The sequence below is a fragment of the Perca flavescens genome, chromosome 24, assembly GCF_004354835.1.
Source record: "Perca flavescens isolate YP-PL-M2 chromosome 24, PFLA_1.0, whole genome shotgun sequence".
Taxonomy (NCBI): Eukaryota; Metazoa; Chordata; class Actinopteri; order Perciformes; family Percidae; genus Perca; species Perca flavescens.
The window spans coordinates 12,175,138-12,202,840 of record NC_041354.1 but is presented as its reverse complement, the minus strand read 5'-3'; the positions used below and the strand labels follow the sequence as shown (position 1 = coordinate 12,202,840).

Sequence of the window (27,703 nt, the reverse complement as noted above, 5' to 3'; positions counted from 1 at the left end):
TACAGGCACATTCACGCGACCCACAAATATGCAAATACACGGGAATGCAAGGGATTAACATGTCAATGTCAATATTATTTGTATAGCACCTTTAATAAACCCAAAGTGCATAACTGGTATATCTAATTTAAATGTGTTAGTATTGTATGCTGTGTGCCATTTCATCCTATGGAACTAGGAACGATCCGGTCACATTCAACAGTCTGCCTTTTGCCTGCCGTTTGTGCTGCAACGGAATCAAATGGACACCCGGTCAGTTGTTATTTCTCTACCAGCTTTGTCCATGTGTTTACCGCCACCTATTGGTGGAAATAAGACATTGCACAGGGGATGCTTTTTTTCTTTATTTACATTTCATCTCTAACCCTTTCTATCACGTCTCAGCTCAATTCACTCCCTTGCATACTCCTTTAAGGTGATGCAAAATAATAACTCATTTGTAATATCTCTCTCAGATTTTTTCAACGGTGTGCTGACACAATGGATTGCTGACAATAGTGCTTAAATTATTAAAACAAATAATGTGTAAACCTTCAATTCAATATGATTGACTCTGAATAACACTGGCCAGTTAAACATTGTGTACACTTTATTTCAAGTGGACAGCCAACAGTAGGACATTTTTAGTCATGTTTCTGATAAATAAATCTCTCCTGTAATTAAACTGTATATTGGACACAAACTACTTACACTTTCATTTACAACAAATCCTTTTTTTTTTTTAACTGTAATCTATTATTTTTAAATGCAATAAAGACAACACTTCAGTAAGTGGTAAATGGACAGAAAGACATAAAAATAGGTCATGATTTTACTACAGCTGTGAAATACAACATCATATTTCATTTAATGAAGCCTTTGATTTGTTAATCCACAAGTGCACTTTCTCATTTTTTTGTCAACCTGTCAATCAACTAATTTAACTTTTCATTTGTAAAAAGGAAGAAAGTGTAATTTCTTCTCTGAAGTGACAGTCTCGCTTTAATCCTTTGATTGATGTGACGAATTCAAGCATGATTAAACCTTCTGTAATACCTTCCCTGACTTTACTCGACGGTTTCTCTACTTTAACCCAGTTTCGGACACATTTTCAACTACAAAAAAACATCTGTGCAAACCAGCACACATTCCCCAGTGCTACTCCATCACAATAGCGTCCATATTTCTCAAGTCTGGCTGACAATGGTGCGAGCAATGAGCTCTTTCATGATCTCATTGGTGCCTCCATAGATGGGCTGAACACGGGAGTCTACAAACGCCCTGGAAAAGACAAGAGAGACCAGTTCAGCAACTTGTGGATGACTTTCCTCCCAGAAGTTATCCTGTTAAAACACTTACTTGGCGATGGGGTATTCCATCATGTAGCCCCAGCCTCCATGGAGCTGCAGGCACTGAGTGGCCACCGTGTTCTGGAGGTCAGAAGCCCTAGAGAGAACACAAAAGGCAAATAGTGGCAAAATGGCCTGTTTTTTTTTTAGATCAGAAGCTGCAAAAAGCACATTCTCACCAGTACTTGGCCATGGAAGCTGTGGCGGCGTCCAGGCGTTTCTCAGCGTGGAGCAGAAGGCAGTTATCTATGAATGCCCGGCCCACACATATCTGAGTCTTCAGCTCTGCCAGCTTGTGTTGCACAGTCTGCGGAGATGCAATGATATACTGATTCTCTTCAAGACAATCTGATTCTATTCGGTCTAATTGATTCTGTCTATTGTGCACGGAGGCACGTTTGTGTTGCGTGAGAGTATGTGTTGAGAGATGCTTATTTTCTGTATTTTGTGCTGCCTTTGTAAAGCTGCGGAACGGACAGAGTCCAAAACAAATTTCCCTTCGGGGACAATAAAGTATATATTATCTTATCTAAAGGCCAGCACATAAAAACCTAAAAATGAATTAGTTCTAAGTTTTGAGTGGTATGGTTTGTGTGTGTGTGATAAAGACATCAAAAAGCTGAATAAGACTGAGAAGTGGTCCAAAAACCTAAACCTGAAATTCTGAAAATCTTGGCTGCCAGTCACAGCTAAAACAAAACGGGCAAGTACACAAGACTACTTCTTAAAAAAAAAAAAAAACCTTGTTACACAGACCTGTAGATGAGCGATCGTCTTGCCGAAGGCCTTCCTCTGCATCACGTAGTTCCTGGTTTCCTCAAACATGAACTCGCAGCTCGCTATGGCCATGCCGGCAATCACGAGACGCTCCTTCGCCACCAAACGATAAAGGGATTAATCGTTAACTTAAGCAAACCGAAAGCAATTCATTGGTAACTCATATGACAGAGCACCTTGTGTGCAGTATCTAAGTAACTGAACGAACAGAACCAAGTACATGCGAGGGAAGATCAGTATCACTATATTCAAAAACATATTGATTGCCATTATATAAATCTATATTTGTGCTTTTGACACTATTATTACTATTATTATTTTGGGGATAATCACGCTCTCAGGTTTGGAACTACAGTTCCCATATTTGGGGGCTCTGAATAAGGTATTTACAGTTTCTGTTCGCTGTGTACCCAAGGATGTACAGACAACTATCCTTGAATTTCTTTGATACTGAGAAAATAAAAAAAAGAAGTGAAGAATCTCTGGCAAGTTCTGAAATACCTTTTTTTTTTTTTTTTTTTTGGAGGTTTATCATAATGGACATCAGAGATAATGATATTATTGGAAAGTGTAAGTCCCACTGAATCTTAAACTGAACCCCTTTAATTCTCCCAGTTTGAAAAAACCTTGTAATAAAAAAAGAAGGTATGAGAATGCTCGACAGTTCTTAAGTCAGTTCAACCTTTTTCCCTATGTTCCTTTCACCTGAGGAAGTTCGTTCATCAGGTAGTAGAAGCCCTTGTTGATTTGCCCCAAGAGGGCGTCAGCTGGGAGACGCACATCCTCAAAAAACAGTTCAGCTGTATCCTTTGAAAGAAGAAGAAGAAAAAAAAGTTGTAATAAGAATCACCAATGTCAATGTCAATCCTGTGCATGACACAAGATTGACACTAGCGGGATGGTAGAAGACGGATGCAGTGTTTCCTCTATGTTGATTTTGTATTCGCGGCCCGCCATTGGCAAAAGTTCTGCCGCCACGGTATCAGAAATAGGGCAGACGCACAACGAGGTCGCGGTTGCCTTTGAAATGATCCTGCCGACGTATGACGTGAGCGCATTGGCTGACCCTCACACTGCAATTTAACAACAAGTAGAACTATTCAGAGGTTACTGGGCCCGTCCAGTTTAACTCCACATACTGCTGTTGACGTGGTTCATTGTCAAAGCGTTGGCTTTCTTCCGAGTCGACTATTAAACGAACAGCTTGCACCAAAAACGTCACCGCGGTGGGTACGTTCTAATTGGACAACGTTCACCTTGTCAGTTCTGTCAGCTCACCGTCCTGATATCATACATTTGGAAACATTAAAAAAACACAATCTTCCCCCAAGCCATTGAGCTCCAGTACCTGGGCCTTCAGACCGATCTTGTCCAACTTGCGTCCTTTCTGGAAGCCCTTCATGCCATTCTCCACCAGGAACAGACTGATGCCATGCGCCGCCGACTTGGCCTCGCGGTTCGTCACGGCCACTACCACCACCAGGTCGGCCATCCAACCGTTTGTGATGAACACCTTGGAAGGGTGAGGAGCGGGGGAAAAAAAAAAGAAAAAGTTCAAGATGTGAAGTTGAGATGCAATGAAATGACTTGAGTGAATGAGGTTTTTTTTGCTCTTAGGACTCATTACCTTGTTGCCATTGAGGATCCAGTCGCTGCCATCCTTCTTAGCATACGTCTTCACACCTTGAAGATCACTGAGATAGATAATAAATAAAAAAAAAAGATGTCGGGGTCACCAAAGATACACCACATTGGTGCCATGCATGCTGATGTTCCATCTACACTTGAGTTCCGACCTACCTGCCTGCTCCTGGCTCCGTCATGGCGATAGCACTGATGCATTTCCCAGCAGTCATATCGGGTATGAAGCGTTCAATCTGTCCCTTGGTGCCATAGTTAGAGATGTAGGGCATGGCGATGTCGGAGTGTAGGCTGAAACCCGGCCCTGTGCAGTTGGAATACATTCTGGAAGACCAAAACAAAAACTCATTATAACATTTTTTTTTTTAAAAGTTAGTGTTTGATGTCAGATATGACTGGTTGTGTTTTTTTTTTAAAAAGAAAACTCACTGCTCCTCCCACGTGACAGCCACAGAAAAGAGGTCTGCTCCGATGCCACCATGCTCCTCTGGTATCATTACTCCCAGCATGCCTTGCTCACCAGCCTTCTCCCACACCTCCCGGCTCACCTGACCTGCCTTCTCCCACCTAGAACAAGGACAAAGGAATTGTAGTGAATGTCAGACTGACTGACATGTGATGTGCATTCTTCTTAGAAATGGCTCATGATATATTGTCTCTAGAAGTGTATTATTCAGCTTTTGTTTTCATTAAAGAAGGAAAAGAAAATCGCAAGACTTCTAGAATTGCAATAAATGAGAATCGCGATACAAATCGAATCAGCACCCATGTATCGTAAAATAATCGAATCAGGACAAAAGCGCACCGTCCAAGCCCTAGTAATTAATTACATTTTTGCGTCTCTCTGTGGTCGTTTTAAGTGTCTTCGGTGTCGTCTTGTGTCTCTTTGTAGTCGTCTGATTGACTTGGCAACAAGAAATGTTGACAGTGACTTTAAACAGAGGCTGAACCCTGGTAGCCCTGGTAGCCCTGGTAGCCCTGGACCTGTGCCATGCTTCCACTTACTCCTTGTGGTGTGGAATCACTTCCTCTTGATAGAAGCGGCGGACGCTTTGCCTGAAGATATCATGGTCCTCGTTGAAGATCCGGCGGGTCCCGATGTCCATCAGGGTCTTGGTGCTGGAGGTCTCTGGGCGGGTCGAGGGGACTTGCTGCCCGAGCTCCTGGGCCTGACTGTGCAGCCTGGGGAAGAATTACAGAATTCAACAAATCGAAGCCTACTCTTCTTGAAAGCCAACGATTGGCTGATTTGGCAACCCATGACAAGTGCATTCACTTTGGGAAAGCAGTAGCTGATTATGGGAAGTGTAATATTAAGTTTAAGATGCTACCATTAGCTTGGCAGTAGGGCTGAACTAAAGGCATATTCTTATTATCAACTACTTTCTCCGTTAATCGTGAAATGTTTAAAAATTACAGAAAAAAAAATGAAATAAGCTAATTGGAACTTTCCAAAGCCCAGTGTAATGTCATCAAATGTCTTGTTTTGTCCAACCAACAGGTTATTATTAGACAAAGATAATATAAGAAAAACAGCAAATCTTCACAGCTGGAACTTGAAAAATTACTAAAAGATGAATAAGTAGTTTATTTGTACGTACTTCTACCAGAATAATGTTAAAAAAACAAAACAATAAGCGACCATTAAAATGTTGACATTGAATATTACAACCTTTGCTAATCTAGTGTGCTTTTATTTTATTTATTTTTTTACAGTCTCCATTTCCGCCTATTTGTTACAATTTTCAAAATAAAGCTCCATCTATTTAACAGGCTGCTTACCAAGGAAAGTGTGTCAAAGGTTGTTGCGACCTAGAGGCGAACCTCTGCTACAGACAACTACGAGTCGATTACAACAGAAAAAATATACTATTTCCCAATATAATGGACTACAAATACTTCATATAACTAATTCATAAATCAAACTGTGTAGAAATTTCGTATATGCTATAACGTTAGACATTTTTCGATCTTGGTTGGCCATTATTGTATATTTCCACCTCAAAAATTATATTATTATTATTGTATACATAAATTATTACCTTGCAGCAGCTACGGAAACCGCCTGTCCTCGCCCAGAGACATTTTTCAGCCCAGAAAGACAAGCTTTGCTAACTTTTTTAACAAACATTCTCGACAAAGGCAGGCAAAATCCAAACTCACACGTACAAACGTACAAGCACAGACTATAAGGTACAAAGATCGTCTGTGTGAGAATCACAAGGGAGGATGGATTACTGTAGTCGGTCACTGGCTCCTCCTCTGAGCAGTACGTTTTTTACCATAGCCGTATGCTTAACATGTAGCAATTAAACACGTTTTTAGTTCAGTGCGTCGATACTATCGTTTTGTGTTTGTTTGTGTACTATTTTTGTTCAAACAAACTTGAAATGGGACTTTGAAGGAGGAGAAGGTTTGTTCATGACAACAGCACACGTGTGGTACCTCTCGCCGATTCCTTCTCTCTGCGCAGATAGCTTTCTTCTTCTTCTACACCCTGTAGACTCGCTTAACTCCTACCACCTATTGGTAGGATGATCCAATTGTTGCAGACACCCTTGTAGTATTTTAGCCTACAGTAATTATTGTTTTTAACTAACGCTGCTAAAATACATGTACAATTAGTACAAATAATCACATGTCCACATTTAAAATCTATAGGCCTATGAATGAAAAGAAAGTCTGACAGCATGTATTCAGCAATATCATAAAAAATAAAAAAAGAGAAATGGTCTGGCTAATAAGACATAATCAATATAAACAAATAACCATATATTGTTTGGTAAAGAAATAATGTGGTATTTTATCCAACCGAAATAAGAGGGTTTAATCTTTAGATCTTATTTTGGCATAGGCAGACATCTAATAGCCTATGTAACATAATTGAAAATGTTTTAGAATAAAAAATTGAAAAGAAAAACTTTAACTGCCTTTTTTCACAATGTTTGTGGTGGCAGAAAATGATTTAAATACAAATTATTAAAATTACATGATGTGTGTAGAAGTAAGCACACAGCCTCTCTATGCCACAAGGGGGCAACTTTGAACCTGTTTGCCCCAGGCTGTCTTGTGTAAGATATTTGCACAGGTAGGTCAATAGTTACATAGGACGGTCTGGCAAATGCTAATAGTTACATTAGTGTGTGTGTGTGTGTGTGTGTGTGTGTGTGTGTGTGTGTGTGTGGTTGGGGGGTTGATTTCTTGTTCCTTGTACTGTGTGTGCTTCAAAAGGACACAAAAAGTCTAGCTGTAAGTGAGAAATAAGACCTGCAGAGTTGGTCAGCACAGTTTTGTAATTCAACACATGCCTAAATGATTTGCTATATATCTCATACACTCAGGAGATGTTGGACACCTTGTATACTAGACGTATTTTCGACAGGCCCAGACGATATGTGCTGACCAGCTGGACCCCCATCTTCAAACTGCGCTTCAACAGATCACTGGAGCTGGATATCACTGGATATATATATATATATATATATATATATATATATATATATATATATATATAGCAATTGGATCTTTTTAAAAACACTTCAAAAGAAAAGAAAAAAACATTTAATCAGAATAAAAGATTTACAATATCCTAAGTCCTCAGTTTTATCATTATATAGGGAGTTGTGTTGAAGGGAAGGGAGGTTCCAGCCTGGGTGAATGCAACATATGGGGAAATTTGAGACTGTCCTGGCTTCTAAGTAGAGTGAGCAGAGAGCAGTTAAAATAAAATAAAATTGTATATATATTTGTAACACTCGCTTCTTTCTGTCCTGCCGCTCTTCCCTCACAGGTGTCAGCATTCCTCTGCGGTGCAGTAAGGGAGCAATCTGCTGTTTTTAGGATGGGTGACATATCATCCATCACTCTCAAATATAAATCCTGCATACCCTATACACTATATATGGACATACATATATATATATATATATATATATATATATATATATATATATATATATATATATATATATATATATATATATATATATATATATATATATACATATATATATTTCTTTGGGCTATTTGTATTGTAACAGAAACAGCTTAACTTCAACTGTCTTTGTTTTCCTTGTTTGTATCTATTTATGCACTGTACACACCTACAGCACACCCCTGTATGTTTAATGTGTAAAGACCATTATTATGCCCTCAAGTGCCCGCAGCACTAAAAAGGCACAAGGTATTATAAAGGATTCCAGTCATCCTGCACACAATCTCTTCTCCCATCTTCCATCGGGAAGATGTTTGCAGAGCATCCAAACGCGCACAACATGTTTTAGGGTTAGTTTTTACCCCCAGGTAATAAGGTTATTGAACGATAGCACAACAGGAAGGAGGGCTGTGGTCTGAACTTAGTCACTCATGTATATTTTGTTGGATATTTTATAATGTTTTAATGCTATTATGTTTTTAAAATTGTTATTATTGACTGGTGCTGAGAGAGTGCTAAGGCACATTGTGTTTCATTGCTGTGGTACTTCGTACCAATATGCATATGACAATAAACTTGAACTTGAACTTGAACTTGAAGTTCTTATTTGTCTTTGAAAAGTCACACCACTACAATGTACCTATCCTAAAGCATAGCTACAACTGCATGTATGTGGGCAATAACAAAAAAAAATCAACAATCAACCCGGATTGGATGTACGTTGGAAAAGTTTATTCTGAAATGAACAGAGTGACGATAAACAAAAACTTTTCAGGGAAGTGGGAGACTTTTGGCTGTCTATCCACGACCGTTCTCCAGCACCTTTGGCACTGCTGGGCCAGTGATGGCGTGACTGAATGAGGTGGCGGTGGGAGGTGAGGGATCTACCCTCACTTGATGAGCGGTCACCCCTTCTCCCCCGTTCCTCACCCCATTGCGGCAAAGTGGAGACGAGCCCCCGGGTGGAGTAGAGGCCATGCGGTGTGCGGTCTACAATGGAGAGTTGATGGTGGTGTCCCAAGAGAGGAGGGGTTTTGGGACGAAATGGAAAGGAAAACAAAATAAACAACAAGATGGGTTTGCTTCAACATCCCTTGTACATAGTCCTTGTCTTTCCTTGGTTGGTCTTTGTTACAGTGTAGATGTTTAGAACACTGTCAGGCTGTCTGTAGGTGAGCTACAGTTTCTTCAGCACTCCTACTGCTGGCCTCTTACACAGACATGATGTGCTTGACGAAAGCTGGAGAAAGACAAACCCACATGTTTAAATATTTGGCATACATTTCTTTTCTTTTTTTAATAAAAAGACACTGAATGCTGGGAAATCGAAGCTTACCCTCATAGTGGATGCTGCCGTTCTCGTCCTCCTGGCCGGTCATAAGGGCCTCAATCTCTGGCTCAGACATCTTCTCTCCTGTAGACGCACAAGGATCCGTGTCACTCTCTCCACGCGCTCACATACTACACGCGCCAAGCAGACTATATTTGTGCTGCTTCTATATTTGGGGAACTTGAGACTCACCCAGGGTGGACAGCACGATACGCAGCTCAGCGCCCATGACTGTGCCGTTGCCCTCTTTGTCGAAGACGCGGAGACCCTCAACGTAGTCGTCGTAGCTACCCTTTGGCGCGGCGTCGACCTGCTTCAGCATGGGCAGGAAAGCCTCGAAGTTGATCCTCTTGTTGGCCATGTCTTTTGAAAAGAAAATGTCACATGAACGGCATAAGTCAGCACAGACCACGCGTTTGTGTTGATCTCATTCAATGTTTCAGGGTTACAGAAAACCAGCTGTTGACCACAGCCTTAAATCTACGCTTAGGTGAGTTCTACCTACTTGAATACTCTCTCTTCTTGTGCTGCTATTACAGTAGGCTATATTTTAGCATTTATCTTTATATCAGAATTGTCTTTTAAGCCTATAAGCTTTGTGAATGATTGTCTGCATTTTGCAAGGCTGTCATGGGGTCTCACCATCGGCAGATGGGTTGCCCAGAATCTTTGCAACGTCCTTGTTGGTTGGGTTCTGGCCCAGAGCACGCATGATGTCGGCCACCTGGTTGTAGGCCACCTGGTTGTCACCGACTCTGTCGAAGAGGCCAAAAGACTCCTTGAAGTCTGTCCAAGAGAGCAAAAGAGAGAACTTTGAGTTCCAAAGTAATGACACAAGTCGGTCAAAAGAAACAAAAAAAATATACATGATGTCCTCACAATACACTTGAAATGGGCCTATGGTAGCATAAGGGGCTTTGGGAAGAAAAGAAAAAAAACTAAATGGCAAAATAGTGTAATCCTTTTTATGTTGATTTGTCTGGTAAGACACCAATGTTCTCTTTTTGTGTAGATCCATCGCCTTTGGGTTTTCTATTCTTAATTGTACAGGGTTCTCAGTCAGATGTGGCAGCTGTGTGGCGCCACACTGTGCCGGAGGATCAGCGGCAGCAGAAGCCACATACTTTCGTCATTGTTCCCAGATTATTGGAAGCGACAGCTGTAGCCCAAGCAGAGAAAAAATGAAGCTACAGAGTGGGGCCTAAACAAAGGTTGGCTATCTCTATGAATTCTACCGGGAAGCCAACTCAAAGTGACCTTTTTTCTAAGATTCATGTTCTGAACAGCAGCAGCAGGAACAGCTGTACCCGTCCTACCCCCCCCCTCCCCACACCACCCCTCCTCCCACCACACTTCTGACCCTTCTCCATTCCTGCCTCCGCTTGCATTTGGGAGGCATTTAGGGAGCAAACTGATACACCCCTGAAACGCCATATAGAGGCATGGCCCAAAGGCCCTGCTCGAGTTGAACATAGGAATGCTGACTGTGTTGTAATCAACACTTTGTCTTGCGTGTCCTGAATGTATTCCACTGTAGTATAAATGTACCAGAATGTGCAGAAGCAGCACTTCTTTCCTTTTTTTTTGGGTGCAAAGCTTGTGGGATTAATACATGCTTATTAACTTGACACAAAGCACGTCGGCCCTCTAACTCTAAGACGCGCTATTTGGAAATTACTACTATCTATCACTTCTAAAAGAAATACATCAGAACATTATCCCTGCAACCTGACCCACAAGCCACAACAAATGTCTCCCACCCAACATAGGGTAATGTTTATAGAGGACATATCTAACTTGGGGATGGTGCTATTAGATCGCAGTTTGAATTCCTCTTGTAACAGGATGCTGCCAGGCCTGCATCTTAAACCTTGACCTGGGGATTAACACCTCTGCTGTGTAAGGGACACAAGACTGGGCTATGTCGTCTTAGAATAGACTCATCTCAAATTGTCCTTGCCAACAGGACAAGTCCGTGGAATAGCATGTGCTATGGCGGTCTTTAGTATGTAACTTTCTTCTTCCCTTCTTAAAAATTTGAGGAGATAATAAAGCCAAAAGGATTCAACAAGTTTGTTTATTGTGACAAAAAAAAAACAATCCCTTGTTTTGGGGACTTAATCTAGTAAATGTCACCCCCCGCATGATGATGAGAGAGCAGTATTCTCACAACCCATTTTTCACATGCCAAGTTATTCGGATGAGGATGGAGCTCCCCGTTTCTTCACTTACCCTCAATCTGGTCGGGCGAGAACTCCGATGCGGCGGGTGCTGCAGCTGGTTCGGCCTGAAAATACACAAAAATACAAATACACACAAACAAGAAGGCACATTTATGAATGCATACGAACAGCGAAATGAGTATAAACAGACAAAATCCAGTTTATTTATGATTTACTACCAATGCTAAATGTAAGAATTTATTTCTGTAAACAGGCCAAAACTGGACTAAATACACATGATGCGCGGTTAAATTATAGATTATCGGCATTTGGACATAAGCCTAATTAAATGTGGATGTATTTTAAATCAGTGGTCCTGGGCCCAAAGTAACAACTCTCAACTTTTGTTCTCACAATTTATCTTGATTACTCCTCCCTATCACAATTTCAGTGATTCCAATTAAGTCCCAATTTTGAGCTTATTTTGAAAAGATGGTATCCAAATCCAAATGCCACACAGAATTTTCCCTGGTAGAAATAAAAAAAATTAAAAATAAAAAGTCTCCATTGGCACCGCCCCATCATAAAAGTTCCAAAACACAGATATGTACACACCATTTTGGAGAGTAGCAGCTGGAGTAGCGGAAAGAAAGAGAAGCAAACCCGAAGTCCCAAGACAGAGTGGTCCTGAGCCATGGTCAAAGCCCCCCTCTTATTTATTCCGGGCATGTTACGTCACGTATGCTAATAGGGCGGATCAGATGACATGTTGGGACATCTTTTAACTTTCTTAGGGCAAACGGAAAGGAGAGCTGTGCGCCCTCTGCAGTGGGAGCAGGCCTTTAGAAGGGGACAGGGATATTTTTAGAAGGCCAAATAAATGCGTCAACGTGCATCTTGTCTCAACATTTTGAAACTGTTTAAAAAAAAAAGAAATACTTATTTCTATTAAGAAAAAAATGCTTTTATTGACTTGGTATCTAAAGGTGACTTATTTGGGAGGATACACTGTTGAACTGTGACATGGTGTAGGCTGAAAACTCAGCTACCTACAGTAGTGGCCAATTTCAGAGGGGCTCCAAGCCCAGAGAGCTCCTTTACAAGGTGGTATTTTTAAACAGTCAGAGTGCTCCTCCTCTTATGGTTAAATAACAGCAGGGCAAAAAGAAACTGTTTGGAAAGTGGATTTCATTCACGCAGGTCCAATTTGACCCGTTCTCAAAACTTCTACATCAGAAATATGGGTTTCTTTTTAACCAAACTGCTCAAAATATTAAGTACAATTGCAAGTACTGGATTACTACTTTCATTGAATTGTGGGTATTCAATTTTATAGCATTAGCAAAAATTGAAACGGTTTCAGAACCTGAATAAACTTTGACATACACACGTCTGTGATTCTCCACCAACATACGTTCCTCCATTAGTCAAAATCATTCATTTCAAAATGATGTATAATCTCCTATAAATGAGATTTATTGACCATGAATTCCATGAAAAGTTGGTGTTAGTGGAAAAATAGCATTGAAAACGTGCAAAAAAGTGAAAAGAACATTGAAAAAAGTGACAAAAACGTCAGAAAATGTGTAAAAAATGAATAAAAAAGGTCACAAAAAGTGTTAATTTTGACAAGTGCATGGTCGACCAGAAAACACAAGGGTTAAAAAAAAGGCAACTTTGAGTGGCAGTTCATATAAGAACAGAATTTCATACACTTTCCCAAAACACTACTGCATGACGTTTATGGACATTACCTTTCCTTAAAAACTCAGAAATGAAAGAATCAATGCGCCAGATTATCTGCAATATTTAAAGGAATACGCCACCGTTTGTTGAAATAGGGCTTATCACGGTCTAACCTGGCTTTAGATAGGTGGGCTAACGCATTTTTTGTCTCAGTGCAAGTAATTACGTTGTTTTTTTTGTCTTTTGTTGGCTCACTTTTACTCACAACATGCTAACCGGCAACATAGGATTCCATTCACTATGCTAAGCTAACTAGCGGCGGCGCTGCCGGTGTTGCAGCGGACTAAAACAATGCATGCACAAAAAATGCGTTGGCCCACCTATCTACAGCTAGGGGAGACCGTGATAAGCCCTATTTCAACAAACAGTGGCGTATCCCTTTAAGAAACACAGACTTCCCAAGCTAATGTAGTTACATTGAGCACTATAATGCATTGGAGTGAAATGGAGGTTGTAAAGCGATAACAATTGGTTAAGTTACCCAGAAGTAAGGACTTATGTAGGTTAAATGACCCGAGCGCAGTCGCTTTTCCATCTCCACCAGAGCTCTCCATGGTGCTGATGCCAATATCAAAAATGAATCCATTATTAATGCAGTAGATGCATAAAACACAACAGCAACATGTGCTATAAAACAAATTCACCGGAGTTACTATCTTTCTGGGTAACAGTCCCACGCAAAAATAAAAATAAATGGGGAAAATTGACAATTTTGTTATACTTTGCGGAACCAAATAAAAAACTTTAAGTACTGAATAACTTCTAACAGAAAGTTAATTCTTTAAAAATGATCGACTTTGTTGTTCCCCAATGTTAGGGTGCAATGCTTCTTGTCATTATTTTACAATTATTTGTTAAAACTGCAAAACATTAACCATAAAATGATGCATGTCTTTTAATCTGCGTATACATTCATACGCTGACCCATAACTTCTCACTGTGTTAAAAGGTTAAAGTAGTATGAGATGCAGTCTACATCCCAAATATCTAGCTCTGCACTTGCTACACAAGCTTCGGATGGCCACTGTATATTTGTTTTTCTTCCAATAATTAATGGAGGACTGTACTTGATTTCGTGCAATGTACAGTTAGTGTCTTTTATAGACTGGAAATCTTTAAATGCTAACTTAAAAAAAATGTCAAATTGAGAGCCTTTGGTTTGGGAAGAAAAGCTTTTTTTTCAAACGAAAGCCGAGAGGAAGAGCAAGTGCAAATACACATACAGGCAACGTGCACAGGATTAGAGGAGCTCACTACCAGTGTTAATAGCTTCTGTATACATGCTGTCAGACTGGAATAACCTTAATGGTTACGTCCTGTAGCTAAATAACAGAAAAATAGTTGGGAGGACATTTGTGAGACTGAGTGAAAACCACAGTGAAAGGCATGTCCGCGAGACCACGACCATGGACAGATGAGCTCTATTTTTACCCCCATTCCTGCTGTAGGTGTTCAGTTTCTCCTTACGCTGGGCCAGCTCTGTGGAGAAAAGGGGGGGTGGAGAAAATAAACGCTACCACTCGTCAAAACTCTCTGGTACACTAACCCCCCCCTCATACAGCAAACCCTCCAAGACCCATGCTGGTGTCATGTCAAAAAGAAGCACGGGCAGTGGGCTTAAAAAAGAGTGGTGGCATTGTGTCGTCGCATTGGTCAGAAGTAGTGTACATGAGCCTTATTTGGAATAGAGACTAGACCCCGAGCCAAGTGGCCCGAGGAGGATGGGACGGAGGATTTTCGGCACCTTTGTGGCTTCTTTTTGCAAGCTATATGCCTTAAACCTTAAAAGGAATACGCCACCGTTTGTTGAAATAGGGCTTATCATGTCTACCCTGGCTGTAGATAGGTGGGCCAACTCATTTTTTTTGTCTCAGTGCAAGTAATTAGGTTGTTTTTTTTTTGTCTTTTGCTGGCTCACTTTAACTCACAACATGCTAACCGGCAACATAGGATTCCATTAATTACGCTAAGCTAACTAGCAGCGGCGCTGCACCGGACTATAAAAATGCATGCAAAAAATGCGTTGGCCCACCTATCTACAGCCAGGGGAGACAGTGATAAGCCCTATGTCAACAAACGGTGGCGTATCTCTAACTTCTCGTCCGTTGTTGTTCTTTCTACGAGAGTATTTTCAACTTCTACATCCATGATCTTGAACCGCAGAGTAGCTCCAAAACGATCTGCTTCCCGTTCACACTGGCACGCGCGTGGCCAGCAAACGGGTCCATGAAATGCGTCGTCAGACGTGTCAATACGAACAAAGATCAGTTCTGCTGCTGGAGCTAAAACTCTTGTGCCGAACGAGATGAGTTTTTGTGTCAAAACGCAGCTTAAAAATGAAAACGTAGCAGTGTAGATGTAACCCAAGTGTTTACAATGACATCTACCTTACATAAGTCAAAGCAGACAACACCATGGGCATTTCATACCACATTTTAAGCAGTATCAATAGATCTACTGAATATGTAACCTGATTAGCATAACATTTGACTGTCAAATAACCTTTTCATGAAGCGACAAGGTGAATGTGCTTAATTTGCCAGGTGGAGGTCAATTGTCACATTAACTCTCTGCTGCCCCCTTGTGGCTTTTCCTTGCCGCATCACTTTCCCCAAAACAAAAAGCAGGAGGCACTGAAATTCACTACAGAGCGACAGCTGTAAAAAGACACATGATTTATTGCTCAGACAGTGCAAAGGACAGGCAACAGTTTACACTCTGGGGGGTTAATCCCCTAACACATGGCACAGCTTGTACTGCATTATATTTAGTGCATTGTTACTAGCTTTGCTGTTGACTCTGAAAAAAAGAAAACAGAATAGCAAACCAAAGCATCCATTTCCTTATCAACATGTCAAGCTTACAGAAGAATAGAAATACACAGTTGTTAAGTGTTAACAAAACACCATTTCGTTTTACCACAATTTTTATTTGATGTTTTGACAGCCATGAAAGCAAATTTGTCCTCCCTTTTTGTTGAAACTGTCAAGAGAAGTCACAATCTGAGCAACAGCCACAGTTTTTAAAGCAAGAATTTAATTTATACACAAAAAAAAAATAATAATAAAGGAAACCAAAAAAGCGAGGCAAGCTCTCACCTTTGACATTTCTTTTGAGACAATTATGTAGTTGAGATGCGAGTATAGGATTTATCCTGTTAATAACATGTAAAGTTCCCGGGAGAGAAGAGCAGGAAAAACATGGCACAATGTCGTGTTGTTTGTGAATGTAGTGTGTTCATGCATGCGTGTGTGTGTGTGTGTGTATGCGTGCGTGTTGACAGAGAGGAAAAAAGTGTGGGGTGTTCTCCTTGTTATATTTGCCCACAGTGTGGGTGGGGAGGACTACCTGTGGACAAACGTTTACACCTCAAAGGCTGGGAACCTCGCTTTCATTGGCTGCAGAATGTCGGCCAAGAAGTAGATGGTGCCGGCCATGCCTGCGAACACAACGCGACGTGGTGAGTTTACAGCTACGCTAACAAATGTCACAGACACAATATGGTGCATCAGTTAAGTGCAAAATTATGCAATGTTGCAACTGTGAAAGTGTCAAATAGCATGGTGACATTCAGTGTGCCAAATGCAGGAAGACGGCATTAGCAGAGACAGATCCAGTGGCCACCGATACAGATGGACATCAACAACAAAACTACTGAGTAGGTCCTCACGTCTTTTTTTTTGTGCCAAACCACGCATTATAATAACAGGATTCTTTTTATTGCAAGTGGGACATGTGATCACATATTACCTTCAAAAAGGGAGAAGGGAGTGTCGGGTGTTCGGCATCCATGTTTGCCGTAGTTCATGCACCAGTCGGCAAACTGGAAAGAGAGACAGAGGGAGACAGAGAGACAGGCTGTGTCATAATAACATTCCTAGCACAACAGTGGGACTGGACCTGAACCGTCTCAGGAGGAGCAGAGCAGTTCAACAACTGCTAAAAATTGCGCTCCTCTCAGTGAAATCCTAGTATCTGTCGAGCCATGAGATTAGGACCACAATGTCTCTCTGTTGCACTGGAACTGTTGGCTCTGTGTAAATTATAGTGTGGTCTAGACCTACTCTTACCTGTAAAGGGGCTTGAGATAACTCTTGTTACCATTCAATACTGTAAATGAAATTGAATTGTTGCACTGGGAGCTCGAAACAGAGCTTCGGCAGGACATCTGAAGAGTCTATTTCCATCCGCTACAAATAGATTCATATTCATGGCGGTACACGTTGGACTCGTGCCACCTGGAGCGCATCCAAAAAAAATAAATAAAAGAGCTCGCTACCAGCCCTGCTCGGGCCTGCTACGACGCCAACTCCCACCGACAGCTACCAACTTATTGTCAATAAACATAAAAGGCCCTGCCTCTCGCATGCCCTCCGTTTCTCCGATCATTTTCGAATTGAAGGCTGGCGAGGGGCCAACTGTGCTAAGATGGGTTGGCCTTTTGAGCAGACTTTAAAATGACTTTCACATCTCGCATCAAAAGTCAGAGAGAGCCGAGGAAAGACAACATGAAGCGTCTAAAAAAAGAAATATAAAATGACCTCTTCTGTTTCTGATGGCATTCTACGGTACATACATCATCTTTTAGAGTATTAGCGGAGTAAGGAGGCCTTCAAGGAGTACGGAAGCATTCAAATCCATAGACCAGTTGAAGAACTTGAGTGATTTGATCAAAATTGTATGTCTTAATAGGCTTTAGTTAATCAATCAATCTATATTTTAATCCTCTCAAATATGTTGTTTGAGTACTGTATTTTTTCTCCATAAGATCGCGGAGAAAACATGTTTTTCTTAAAACAAGGGTTGATTTCATGCAGCCTTCTAGCTTCTACAGGAACAGAAACTTCCGTTTTACAACGACGTAGCTCTGGGTCAGTCCGCCTCGGCTGGCTTATACGTCATGGCTTGATAATCTAAATCCTTATATAGAAAAATCAAATGTGATTTTTGCTTCCTGAACCACACTGTTGAGCCCCTATTCCTCTCTAAAACTTGGAAAGTAATTAAGATGGATCCACTGCGGGAGTTCCACGATTCATATTTGCAGTTGTTTGGTCCCTAAAATGGCTACTGCACTGTGTGAATGATAGTAAAAACGGATTACAGTCTGTTATGTGCTCTCACCATGCAGGCTCTGTAAAGGTGCTTGGGGTCCTGCGTTAGCCGGTAGAGGGCCAGGAAGGTGTAGGCGTTTCCCGCCGCACCGTGACACAGCCCGTAGCCTTTCTTCAGCAAGCCACAATGCCACACCACCTCGCCACACTGCAGGGCATCCTCCAGGTACTGGGGTACTCCGAAGGCCTGCGACAAAAGGGAGAAAAAGAAAAAAAGGAAGTGAAATTAAAATGTAAGGGTGGGTAGGGCTAGAAAAGGTCTCTCCTTTTTAAAACATGGAAATCCTTACAGTATTTCAATCATTTACAATATCCACTTGCTGAGCATTTTGTTTTTGTTGGTTCTCTTCGTTGTATGTTCTAATTTGTCTTATATTTCTTTGTCAACATCAAACATTCAAAATAAACTTAATCAAGCATGTTTCACAAAAAAGGAAGAAATTATGACCAAGAAAGTCATAAAAAAAAAAAAAAAAAAAGTCCAGGCACTCAAGGATGGTACAAAAATTGATTAAAAAAAAAGGCCTTTAATGAACATGGGCAAGACATAAAAAAAGGTGAATGAGCATGTTTGTTCAAAACGTCACCGTTATTTCAAAATAGGAAATGGAGGCATTCTCTAAACTCTTATGAATCACCTGACATTACACGCAGCTAAATACATTTCATACAGTACATTGCCTTTGAGATTTAAAAAACAGAAATTGACTAAACTTCACCACAAGATGGCCCTATGACTCTGTCGACGAGCTCTCTTCTTATTCTCTAAACGACTGGACTCCATAGCTGCATCTCACGGCCCTCATTTTACAGCTCCTCGACTGAACCGGAAGCTGTTGTGTCCCTCCTCTGTGAAGGCCATCTCAAAGCTCTTATTTACATTTATTCAAAAGAACTCTCCCAATTCCCTCGGTGCGTACCTTGTATGCCTGCAGGAGCATGTAGACCACCCCTGGGGATCCGTGGCACCAGTGCACCAGCAGGTCGCGATCGTCTCCGATACAGGGAGGGTAGTTGCCTGTGGGGAACTTGAGACGGCAGACGTGGTCGACGCTGGGCTTCACCAGCCTGTGGACGTACTCCTCCACGCAGACGAAGCCGGGCTGCGAGGGAGAGATCGCACCGCGTTTACAGATAACCGAGGAGTAAGAGGTGGAAGAATTAAAAACGTGGGGCAATTTTGGTAGTTGGACAACAGAAGCCTGATAGGCACAACCATATCACACTGGGCTGATTAAAGTGCTGGAACGAGTAGCTCTTTGGTCGAGAAGTCATTTCATAAATTCATCAACAACAATTGGAGTGCTCTATCAAGCAAAATTGCCAAAGACACTTCTGGCTTCTCAATGGTTGAGTATTTACTTCTTTACTTCCTTTGTTTTAAAAATGTCATCTTGGGCTCCGGCAACCTGGGATGGGCCTGTTGAGGTTTGCATAGGTTCAGAGAGCAGTTTTACCTGCATGAGGTAGTAGTAGATGCCTGCGAGGCCGTGGGCGGCGCCGACGTACTGCTCCTGGTACCACTCGAACATCAGGGGGCTGTGGTTCTGGACCCTGAACTTCCTGCTGAGCTGCTCGCCTGACACCAGCACGGACTCGCTGATCTGAGGACGGAAACAACACATCCCGCCTCACAAAACACACCTAACCTGTACAAGAGCGAGCAGATAAGCAGCCAGCAGTAAATCTAACGTTGACGTTGAAGAAGCAGGATGAGAACATGAAGAAAAAAAGAAAGAAAAAAAAGTCTCCTGAAAAGTATTACTTCTCATAATTCTGTTCCACATTTAAAATTGAAGTTTTTAACATTTTCATTCCCAACTCCTTCATCCAATTTGGTTCAATGTCCTCTTTTGTCTATGGTTACTGTATAAAAGATCTTTGTATGTACCATTAAGGACAGTACTGCCTAAGAAGTCATGGATGATCAGTCAGCCAGTCCTGGATTTAAAATAAATTAAAAATAAGAAAGTCCTTCTGTACCACCTCACATTACGGTGCTTGGAAGTGCAATTTCTGTCCGACTGTGCCCCGTTTCTGACCTTACCTGCTGGATGTACTGCAGTGGGATCCTGTCTTGCCCAAGCTGCTGGTTGATGAAGACGAGGGAGTAGAGGTAACCCATCCGCCCATAGAGCAGCTCATCAGGCAGCCCGCCTACACCTTTCACCACATTCTGGTGAAACTGCAGCAGTCTGGGAGAGTAGCACAGGAGACACTGTGTTCACGGATCGGGAGTACCTTGTGTCGCGAGTGACTGACTATTGTGATAGGTCAAGATCAAAATGGACTCAGCCTCGTTAATTTAGATTAACCAGTATTACTTTATTTATTTATACATCGTGAATGAACTATCCATGATGACCCATTACGGTGCACAATTAATAGGATAATAAATGTGAGCACAATCCTACCTCTGGATCAGGAGCGATATTCACCCATTGTGTTTGGAGTAATGCTCGGGTTCATCCAATCAAGTGGCCACAGATAAACAGTCTGACCAATCACAAGCATTTAGTTTAAGCAGCATGTTCCCAAACACTGTTGCAGCGACATGTGAGCGCATTTCACTACACTGGAAAACAAGACCGATTGTTCAAAAAGAAAAAAAATGAAATTGCATGCTCTAATAGCATCATTATTTCTATAGAAACTATATTTAAGAAAATACACTGGTGCAAAAAAAGAAATGTATGTTGCATTATTTGATCTATAAGCGTGATCATATTTTATATATATAGAAAATTGTAGCTAAAAATTCCGCAGCTCTATATGTCCATATTTAGCCGAGTAATAATACCTTTGCAAACTACATAAACTGCATAAGTACCTAAAGTGCAAAACCACCACCAAATTTAATAGATTTCTCTGTCTGCAGAATACTATGGCAAAGAAAAGCTAAGACTCTGATATCTTTCTTAAATGTGACACAATGTGATCAGGATAAATTCATCGCAAGCCTGTTATACGGAACATAAGAGATTACATATCTAAGAAAGCATAACTGTCTAAACAAATACCTAAAATAACCCATATGGCATATATAGGTATTCCCGACTGACCTGTTGATGCACTCATCAGTCTCTTGCACCCTCTGCAGGCGGTGGTAGACCACAGCAGCGATAGCCAGGGGCCCTGCATCTCCACATAGGAAGGTGACGTCATGGCGTCGGGTCAAGCACTTCAGACTGCGGCTCACATATTCCAGAGCTCTCTGAAGCAAGGAGGTGTCCCTGAACACGTTGTGGAGGTGCAGGTAGAGCAGAGCAATGCCTGCGGACGGACGGATACACGTTATCGTCGGAAACCGACTTGGAAAAGGTGGCCGTTTGCAAAACCGTAACTGAAGAAAGGCGTCATTTGGATTACCTACAGAATCTAACCTAATCTTGGAATACGTGCACAACGCCGAAGAATGGAAGAGTATCGACTGAAACGCAAATAGTATGAAATCAAAGGAGAGGCGAAACAATAGGTCAATTAATCAGTTGAAACAAAATGCAAGTATTTTCATTATGGATTCATATTTTCAATAATTTCTTTAAAATAAAAAAATACAAAATGTGGATTTCTAATCCGCGTGGATGTTAAATGAGGTCGACTGAAGCAATAACTTCCTCAATGTGGGCTAGCTTGACAGAGAAAGACAAATTTGGAGCTGCAAACCTGTTCTTCCTGCATCCAGTGACGTGACAGGGATGTAGTTGGAGGCAAGGAAGAACTACAGGCTATTCAGCTTGGATTTCAGCTCCACGTAGCGTGCTCTGGATGGCGCTCTAGATTAGAGCTGTAATCTAACAAGGCCACAGCCCGACAGAATTCGGCCCGAGCCCGACAAGTACATTTTGATTGACAGCTTTTTAAAAGCCTGAACCCGTTGACAGCCCGACATTATTCGAATGTGCACACCGCTCTTTTGCCTTTTGTCAAGAATGAGTCATTCATACATTTTTTAACATAATTTATTCATGACTAACGTAGGCTGTAGGCCACTTGGAAGTTGGAACAAAGAAATAAAATAAGTCCTCCAGAGGCCAGCCTCCGTTTCACCTCCTCAGCATCCATTTTTGCTGTAATCGAAACGCATCACCTGACCGCTCATTTACCACGCAACCCAGAGCACAAGCCCGAGCCCGTGTAAAATGATAGAAATTAAGACCGAACCTGTCGGGTCCCGGCAAAGATCTTCAGCTCTACTCTCGAAAACAGAACTTTCTTGTTTTCTTGCCTTGTACTGTATTGCTCTGCGTTTCCAACAGCTAAAAATGGCATGCCAAAAATGTGAGTGCTGATGATGATATGGACGAGGATACATTTTACAGCGTCTTGGCTGACTCGGATATTCAGCCATATTTATTCGAGCCAGAGTATACGGCCAAAAAAATGCAGCAGAGAGAGGCCGAGGCTGCGTCAGGGTGGATGTGCCCGGCGGGGACCCTCCAGAACCGGAGCTGAAGGACAAACACAGACTGGTGGTGCCTTTGCTCATTTTGCTCTTCCAATGCCGAACAGAAATGGAATCATTCTGCTGCATAGGCAGCTGTTGTTGTTGTTAAGTGTGCTGGAGATATTCTTCAGGAACTCAAACTGGAAAAGACGACCAAGAGCAGCAGGGCCAAGAGGGCAGATGATGAGTGAGAGTTTATGTCACCCAAGGCTATAGTAAGCCATTTTGTTAAGATGCCTTTTAGCAAATGCTGAGTGAACTTGAGTTGTTTTATTGTGAAAGGTAAAAATGGAAGTAGTGAAGCTGTAATGGCTGCCATTACAAAAAGAGTTGTTGCCGTCTTGGTTAAGATTGGGCATCGAGAACCGATTCCTACTTGGAATAGTTTCAAAAATTGCGATTCCAGTGGAATTCCAATCGTTTCTTTATTGGAATTGTTTGGAAAATTTGGTTTTAAATCTAATCATGGGTTCCAAATTTAACATGCGCAAGTTTGGGTTTCCGTAGCAGCCAGGCACTTGTTGTGTGCGGCCCTCTAGTGTGGCTTTATTTTTACGCTGAAAAAGCCCGGTAAAGGGGCAGCCTCTAGCTCACCCAGTAAGAGTGTTCGCCCTATGTTGGCTGAGTCCTGCAGCGGCCCGGGTTCAAATCCGACCTGTGGCCCTTTGCGAAATGCAACCTGGCACATGTAGGCACGGCTCTGCGAGCTGGAAAACTCCGCTTTTCAGTCAACATGGCACGCAGTTATGTGATGTAACCACAGTGCACGGAGTCAGCACCGTGCCAGTGTTCACTGGACTGTTAAACTTTTTTTTTTTTTTTTTTTACTTTTAATACTATAATGTTTATCAGTAGCCATTCATATGGTAACTTATGTGGCATTTGGCCTTGTGTGCTCCAATTAATTTGGCATACAGTTTAGGAAGACGGAAATAACAGGACTAACAGTAAAGTGAATCTATTAGATTATTTGTGCTGTGGGCCATCTTGTTTATTATCTTAATACGCTAGGGCAGCTAGGCTAAATGTAGCGGCTAATGTAAATGCACTCCGTTGTACATGTTATGTACGTCTTTAAAAATGAAATAAATGTCAGACTGACACGTTATGTGCATTCTTTTTAGAAAACAGTTTTAAGAAATGCCTCATGGTATATTGTCTAACTTTTGTTTTTGTTAAAAACAGAAAAGAAAATCGCAATACTTCTAGAATCGCAATACAAACCGAATCGGTACCCATGTATCATGAAAGAATTGAATAAGTACAAAAGCATTACGACCGAGCCCTAGAATTTAAATCATGGCTTTTGAGAAGTAAAGATAAATATTTGGAAAAGAAAAGAAACTAAAAGGTGTTAAATTTGAGAATGAAATTTTTGTGTGGTGTTCCATTACCTTGTAGGACTATGGTTTCTCAATAGGGAAATTTGTTTGTACTGTTCAGTTATTTGCTAAATAGTCTTAAAAACTAACATGAAAAAGAACTGATAAGATCTTGAACCTGCCTGAAAAAAAATACAAATAAAATCATATAACTGGTTTGCCATATTGCCCACCACTAGATTAGTATGGCCCTTGGTTTGTTAAATAAATTATCAACTGTAAAGAAAAATCAAAACATTATTAAAACATTTTCATGCAGGCATGTAATGGTGTTATCACCTGCCCAGCCGGTGTAACTGGTGCAATCTCTTGGGTCAGCAGACTTCAGGCCATTTTCCATGACCGCTAAAAGCTCACTGATCTTGCTGCTCAGTCGCTGGGCAAACTCTGCTGTGAGCTAAAGGCACAGAAAATGTTAAATAATGAGGGTTAGCGTATTGTAATGAAATTAATTGCATCCACACACGTACGCAATACACATCCTTTGTACATTACCTTTCCTTGACAGTCAAACAACGCCTGTGTGGACGCAGGGTTTCCATCATAGTCATGGTATGGATTCCTCCAGGCTCTTGTGTCCATTTTCACAGCTTTGGCTCAGCTAAATATCTGGGCCAGAAAAACAATAATCTGCAGAGAGATGAGGCAATGTAAGGCGCAGGAGACACAAGACTCGACGCGAGTGTAATAGAAGGCTAAAAATAGTAAGCAATCGATCTTATAGCGAAATATCAAGCCACACAACGCAGTAAGCCTCTTCTGTAGAGGTACATACACCCACACACGCATAAAATAATGACAGCTTAGCCCGCTATAGCTTCTGGCTAGCTAAGCTACGCCGCTAAGGCTAACGGCTAACACTCGCTTGTGCAACTACTGTCGTAATAGCATAAATTAACACATTATAACGTCAATGAATTGGAGCTATGTTATTTCTATTCAAAGTCAAGAATTACGGTAAGGTTAAAGTGTAGGATTCAAACATCGATTAGGTACAGTTACCTCCGCTATTAGTCGTGCACTATTGATGCCAAAGCTTCTTCGTCTTTATATTTTCCTGAGGGGGGACTGTAGCATTAGCTTTCGCGCTACTGCCTCCTAATGCTACGCAGGTGTTACTACAGCTAACAAAAATGGATGCTGTGGTAGTGGGAAAAGTCCTCTAAACACAAAGACACAAAGACACAAAGTACAGAAAAAAATGTCAATAAATAAAAAAATAACCCACCATCCCCACCAGACAAAAAGGGAGATGCATTTTAATACTAGAGTGATGAATACAAAATACAAAACAAGTCTCTCATATATTGAAGCAGGTCCTCTGAAGTGTCTCAGTCCACTTACTTACTTCCTGGAGCGTTACATTGTTGTCTGTCTGTCTTCATCGGGTGGTTCATTAGAAGTTTGTGCAGTAGTCAGTCATGGAGATAGTTTGTCAAGACGTGCAGCTGTTAAGCTATCATCCATTTTAATTTTAAGATTTATGTTCTATGTTAACGTAAAAGGGAGCTTCAACAACTCAGCAGCAAACTACATCATCCAATGAAACATGAAAGCCCTGGAAAAAGCCATTAAGTGGACCTTGATTTATCTTGTTTTTTTCCCCAAAAAAAACCCTTTAAGAATGAACTTACATGTCTTCAAATCTCCAAATCAGAGTTATTCTTTTTCACTATCAAGCCTTTACCCAACATTTTAAGGAAAACTAGTATGGAGTCCCAGATTCACTTATATATATAAAAATATTTTTTAAATATTCTAAAAAAAAAACACAATACACTGGGGTATGCTGATATGGTCTAATACTCCATACACTGTGGTATTTCATCTAACAATGCATCATGTTTTATCAGTTTATTTCTATATTTTGAATGTCAAACTATATTTTTTTTGCAACATAACTAACATGCCAGAGACCATAAACATATAAAGCCTAAGGGAAAAGCACAAAGGCCTTCTTGCATTTCCGAGTAATTTCATTTTTAAACTGTGTACCCGCTCAATGAGACACAGTATTACATTGCCATTTTATAAATGAATGTAATAACACAGTTAGAGACGGATATGGGAAAGATTGCTTTGATCAAAGGTTGAGCTGAAATGACCCGATTTAACAAATCACAGACAAAAATGGTGAAACAGAAATCAAATGGTGATGTATGCCCTCATGTATTTAGGGACTGCTCGACATGGAGGTCTTGTGTGCAAACAGAGCTCGACCTGCGTCAGTAGCTGACTTCAGTGCACAATGTTCCCCCGTGCAGCCGTGAATGACTTTATCACACAGGTGTCTAATCTCAGACATTAGGCCGTCAACATGAACGTTTCCAAAGGTTGCACAATCAATCAGGCTTTTTATTTCCCTCGCTGTGGCGGCGGTGCACTTGCATAAACTGCTGCAGCGCACATGTCTATGCTGAAATGTCCCTGTGGTCTGGTTTATGTTGGACAAACTAAAAGAGCTTCAAAGATTCTCACATCGGAATACAAAAACGTGGATTTATGCTATCACTACACATTGTACACGGGCTAACCATGGCTGTGTGGCATCATTAAAGTTCTGGGGGAACAGAACATATTTTACCCTCTCCTCCTAGGTGGTGACATTATTAATTCACTGCCATGAAAACATGTCATTCATGTGGATGGTGATGATAGTTACTGTAGTTGCAAAGAACATGGGGCTGGTATTGATTGGCAGACTGCTGAGTCTCAGTGCTGGTGTTCCACATTCCCACTTATTGCAGAGATGGAAGCTGCTACCAGCCCTGTAATCTCCCCCTTTGAATGTTCAGCCCTATGAACGGCACAATGTGGAGAAAGACTACATTGTTGTGGCAGCAAGACATTGCACATTCAAAAGAGAGAGAGCGTGCAATGGGATACGTCCTCTGAAGGGCTGTGATTACTGTTCTCTCTCTTTGTTAATATGCCTCGGTCGTTTCCTCTTTCTTCCCATGTTTCATCCTTCTGATTCTCTCTGGTTTTAGTTGGCTTTCTGCTCCAGACTTAGTTAAACATCATCAAAACAGAGTCCTAATTAAACTACGCTATAGACTGAATATGTAGTCTGACTTCAATAGGTTCCCACAAGAGTACTGACATGTTTTTATACAGACAAGCCTTTGTGACTCAATGGATGAAAGCTTTAGAAACAATATTAATTATTGAAGTTTAAGTTCCCAGCCTATTTTGAATTGTTTTTCTTAATTTTTCTTTTGCTTACTTCGAGTTGTCCAAACCTTGAACGCTCATCCTGACTGTATGCAACAGAAACGTTGAGTTGCTTAAATGCGGGCTGTGTTGTCCTTTGATGCTCCCAATATTAATGATGTGTGCAACCTTGTCTTTGAGAAGTGCAAATTAAGCTGACACTTAGATTGACCAAAGCACCAGATTTGCTACAGTCATCACTGTCACTCTTCTGTTACCTTCCTGTTTCTTTTGTGTGTGTGTGTGTTTGTATATGCTCCATTCTTTCCCTTCAGTTAGCAGAACTTGGCCGCCTGTCATTTCCATATCAATTGACCGAGCTGCAGGTGAAGGCTAGTCAATTCTGCACAAAGTATAGCATATACCTCGGGATTGTTTTACCTTGCCTTGAGGGACGGCGAATGGAAATGCGGCTCAGAATGCAACACGATTCAGAAGGAGACCTTTGGGCTCAATTAGAGCTTCTTGTTGAAAGACACATCATTGACCTGAATCTCCCTCTCACTGTGCCACTGGGAAAACCAGCTCCACGGAGAATAGAAATATTAATTAGAGGAGATATTGATTATTGTTTTTTTTTCTTTTTGCCAACAAATGCTTAACCCTTGTGTTGTCTTCCCGTCAACCAA

General features: G+C 41.2%; 3 protein-coding genes across 3 annotated transcripts; all 3 read right to left on the bottom strand.

The window, feature by feature from the left end:
• Positions 1-568: 568 nt before the first annotated feature.
• Positions 569-6,185, bottom strand: acadl (acyl-CoA dehydrogenase long chain). The gene is made up of 11 exons (XM_028571937.1): positions 5,789-6,185; positions 4,752-4,928; positions 4,176-4,313; positions 3,906-4,070; positions 3,733-3,799; positions 3,454-3,618; positions 2,811-2,912; positions 2,085-2,198; positions 1,508-1,635; positions 1,339-1,425; positions 569-1,260 (listed from the first exon to the last, which is right to left on the bottom strand). Exons 1-11 carry the CDS (start codon positions 5,875-5,877, stop codon positions 1,167-1,169), a joined length of 1,326 nt encoding a protein of 441 aa, XP_028427738.1. The 5' UTR covers positions 5,878-6,185; the 3' UTR covers positions 569-1,166.
• A 2,205-nt stretch (positions 6,186-8,390) lies between these two features.
• mylz3 (myosin, light polypeptide 3, skeletal muscle) lies at positions 8,391-11,895 on the bottom strand. Its single transcript, XM_028571735.1, has 6 exons — positions 11,788-11,895; positions 11,243-11,297; positions 9,653-9,796; positions 9,203-9,373; positions 9,017-9,094; positions 8,391-8,920 (listed from the first exon to the last, which is right to left on the bottom strand). Exons 1-6 carry the CDS (start codon positions 11,866-11,868, stop codon positions 8,892-8,894), a joined length of 558 nt encoding a protein of 185 aa, XP_028427536.1. The 5' UTR covers positions 11,869-11,895; the 3' UTR covers positions 8,391-8,891.
• A 3,675-nt stretch (positions 11,896-15,570) lies between these two features.
• On the bottom strand, positions 15,571-24,992 carry lancl1 (LanC antibiotic synthetase component C-like 1 (bacterial)). Its single transcript, XM_028572321.1, has 10 exons — positions 24,864-24,992; positions 24,357-24,491; positions 24,141-24,258; positions 21,095-21,305; positions 20,080-20,227; positions 19,490-19,636; positions 18,953-19,135; positions 18,043-18,219; positions 16,669-16,741; positions 15,571-16,357 (listed from the first exon to the last, which is right to left on the bottom strand). The coding sequence occupies exons 2-10, from the start codon at positions 24,441-24,443 to the stop codon at positions 16,281-16,283; spliced, it is 1,221 nt and encodes a 406-aa protein (XP_028428122.1). The 5' UTR covers positions 24,444-24,491; positions 24,864-24,992; the 3' UTR covers positions 15,571-16,280.
• Positions 24,993-27,703: the final 2,711 nt, after the last annotated feature.

Coding starts and splice junctions, on each gene's coding strand:
- acadl (XM_028571937.1), bottom strand. CDS start 5,877: ATGTTTGTTAAAAAAGTTAGCAAAGCTTGTCTTTCTGGGCTGAAAAAT. Junction 4,929..5,788: donor GTTTCCGTAGCTGCTGCAAG/GTAATAATTTAT, acceptor ATTCTTCCCCAG/GCTGCACAGTCAGGCCCAGG. Junction 2,199..2,810: donor TGATGAACGAACTTCCTCAG/GTGAAAGGAACA, acceptor TTGGTGGCGAAG/GAGCGTCTCGTGATTGCCGG.
- mylz3 (XM_028571735.1), bottom strand. CDS start 11,868: ATGGCTCAGGACCACTCTGTCTTGGGACTTCGGGTTTGCTTCTCTTTC. Junction 11,298..11,787: donor AGCTGCTACTCTCCAAAATG/GTGTGTACATAT, acceptor GTGTATTTTCAG/GCCGAACCAGCTGCAGCACC. Junction 8,921..9,016: donor CGGCAGCATCCACTATGAGG/GTAAGCTTCGAT, acceptor GTCTTTCTCCAG/CTTTCGTCAAGCACATCATG.
- lancl1 (XM_028572321.1), bottom strand. CDS start 24,443: ATGGACACAAGAGCCTGGAGGAATCCATACCATGACTATGATGGAAAC. Junction 21,306..24,140: donor CAGTTACACCGGCTGGGCAG/GTGATAACACCA, acceptor GTCCGTCCGCAG/GCATTGCTCTGCTCTACCTG. Junction 20,228..21,094: donor ACTGATGAGTGCATCAACAG/GTCAGTCGGGAA, acceptor CTACTCTCCCAG/ACTGCTGCAGTTTCACCAGA.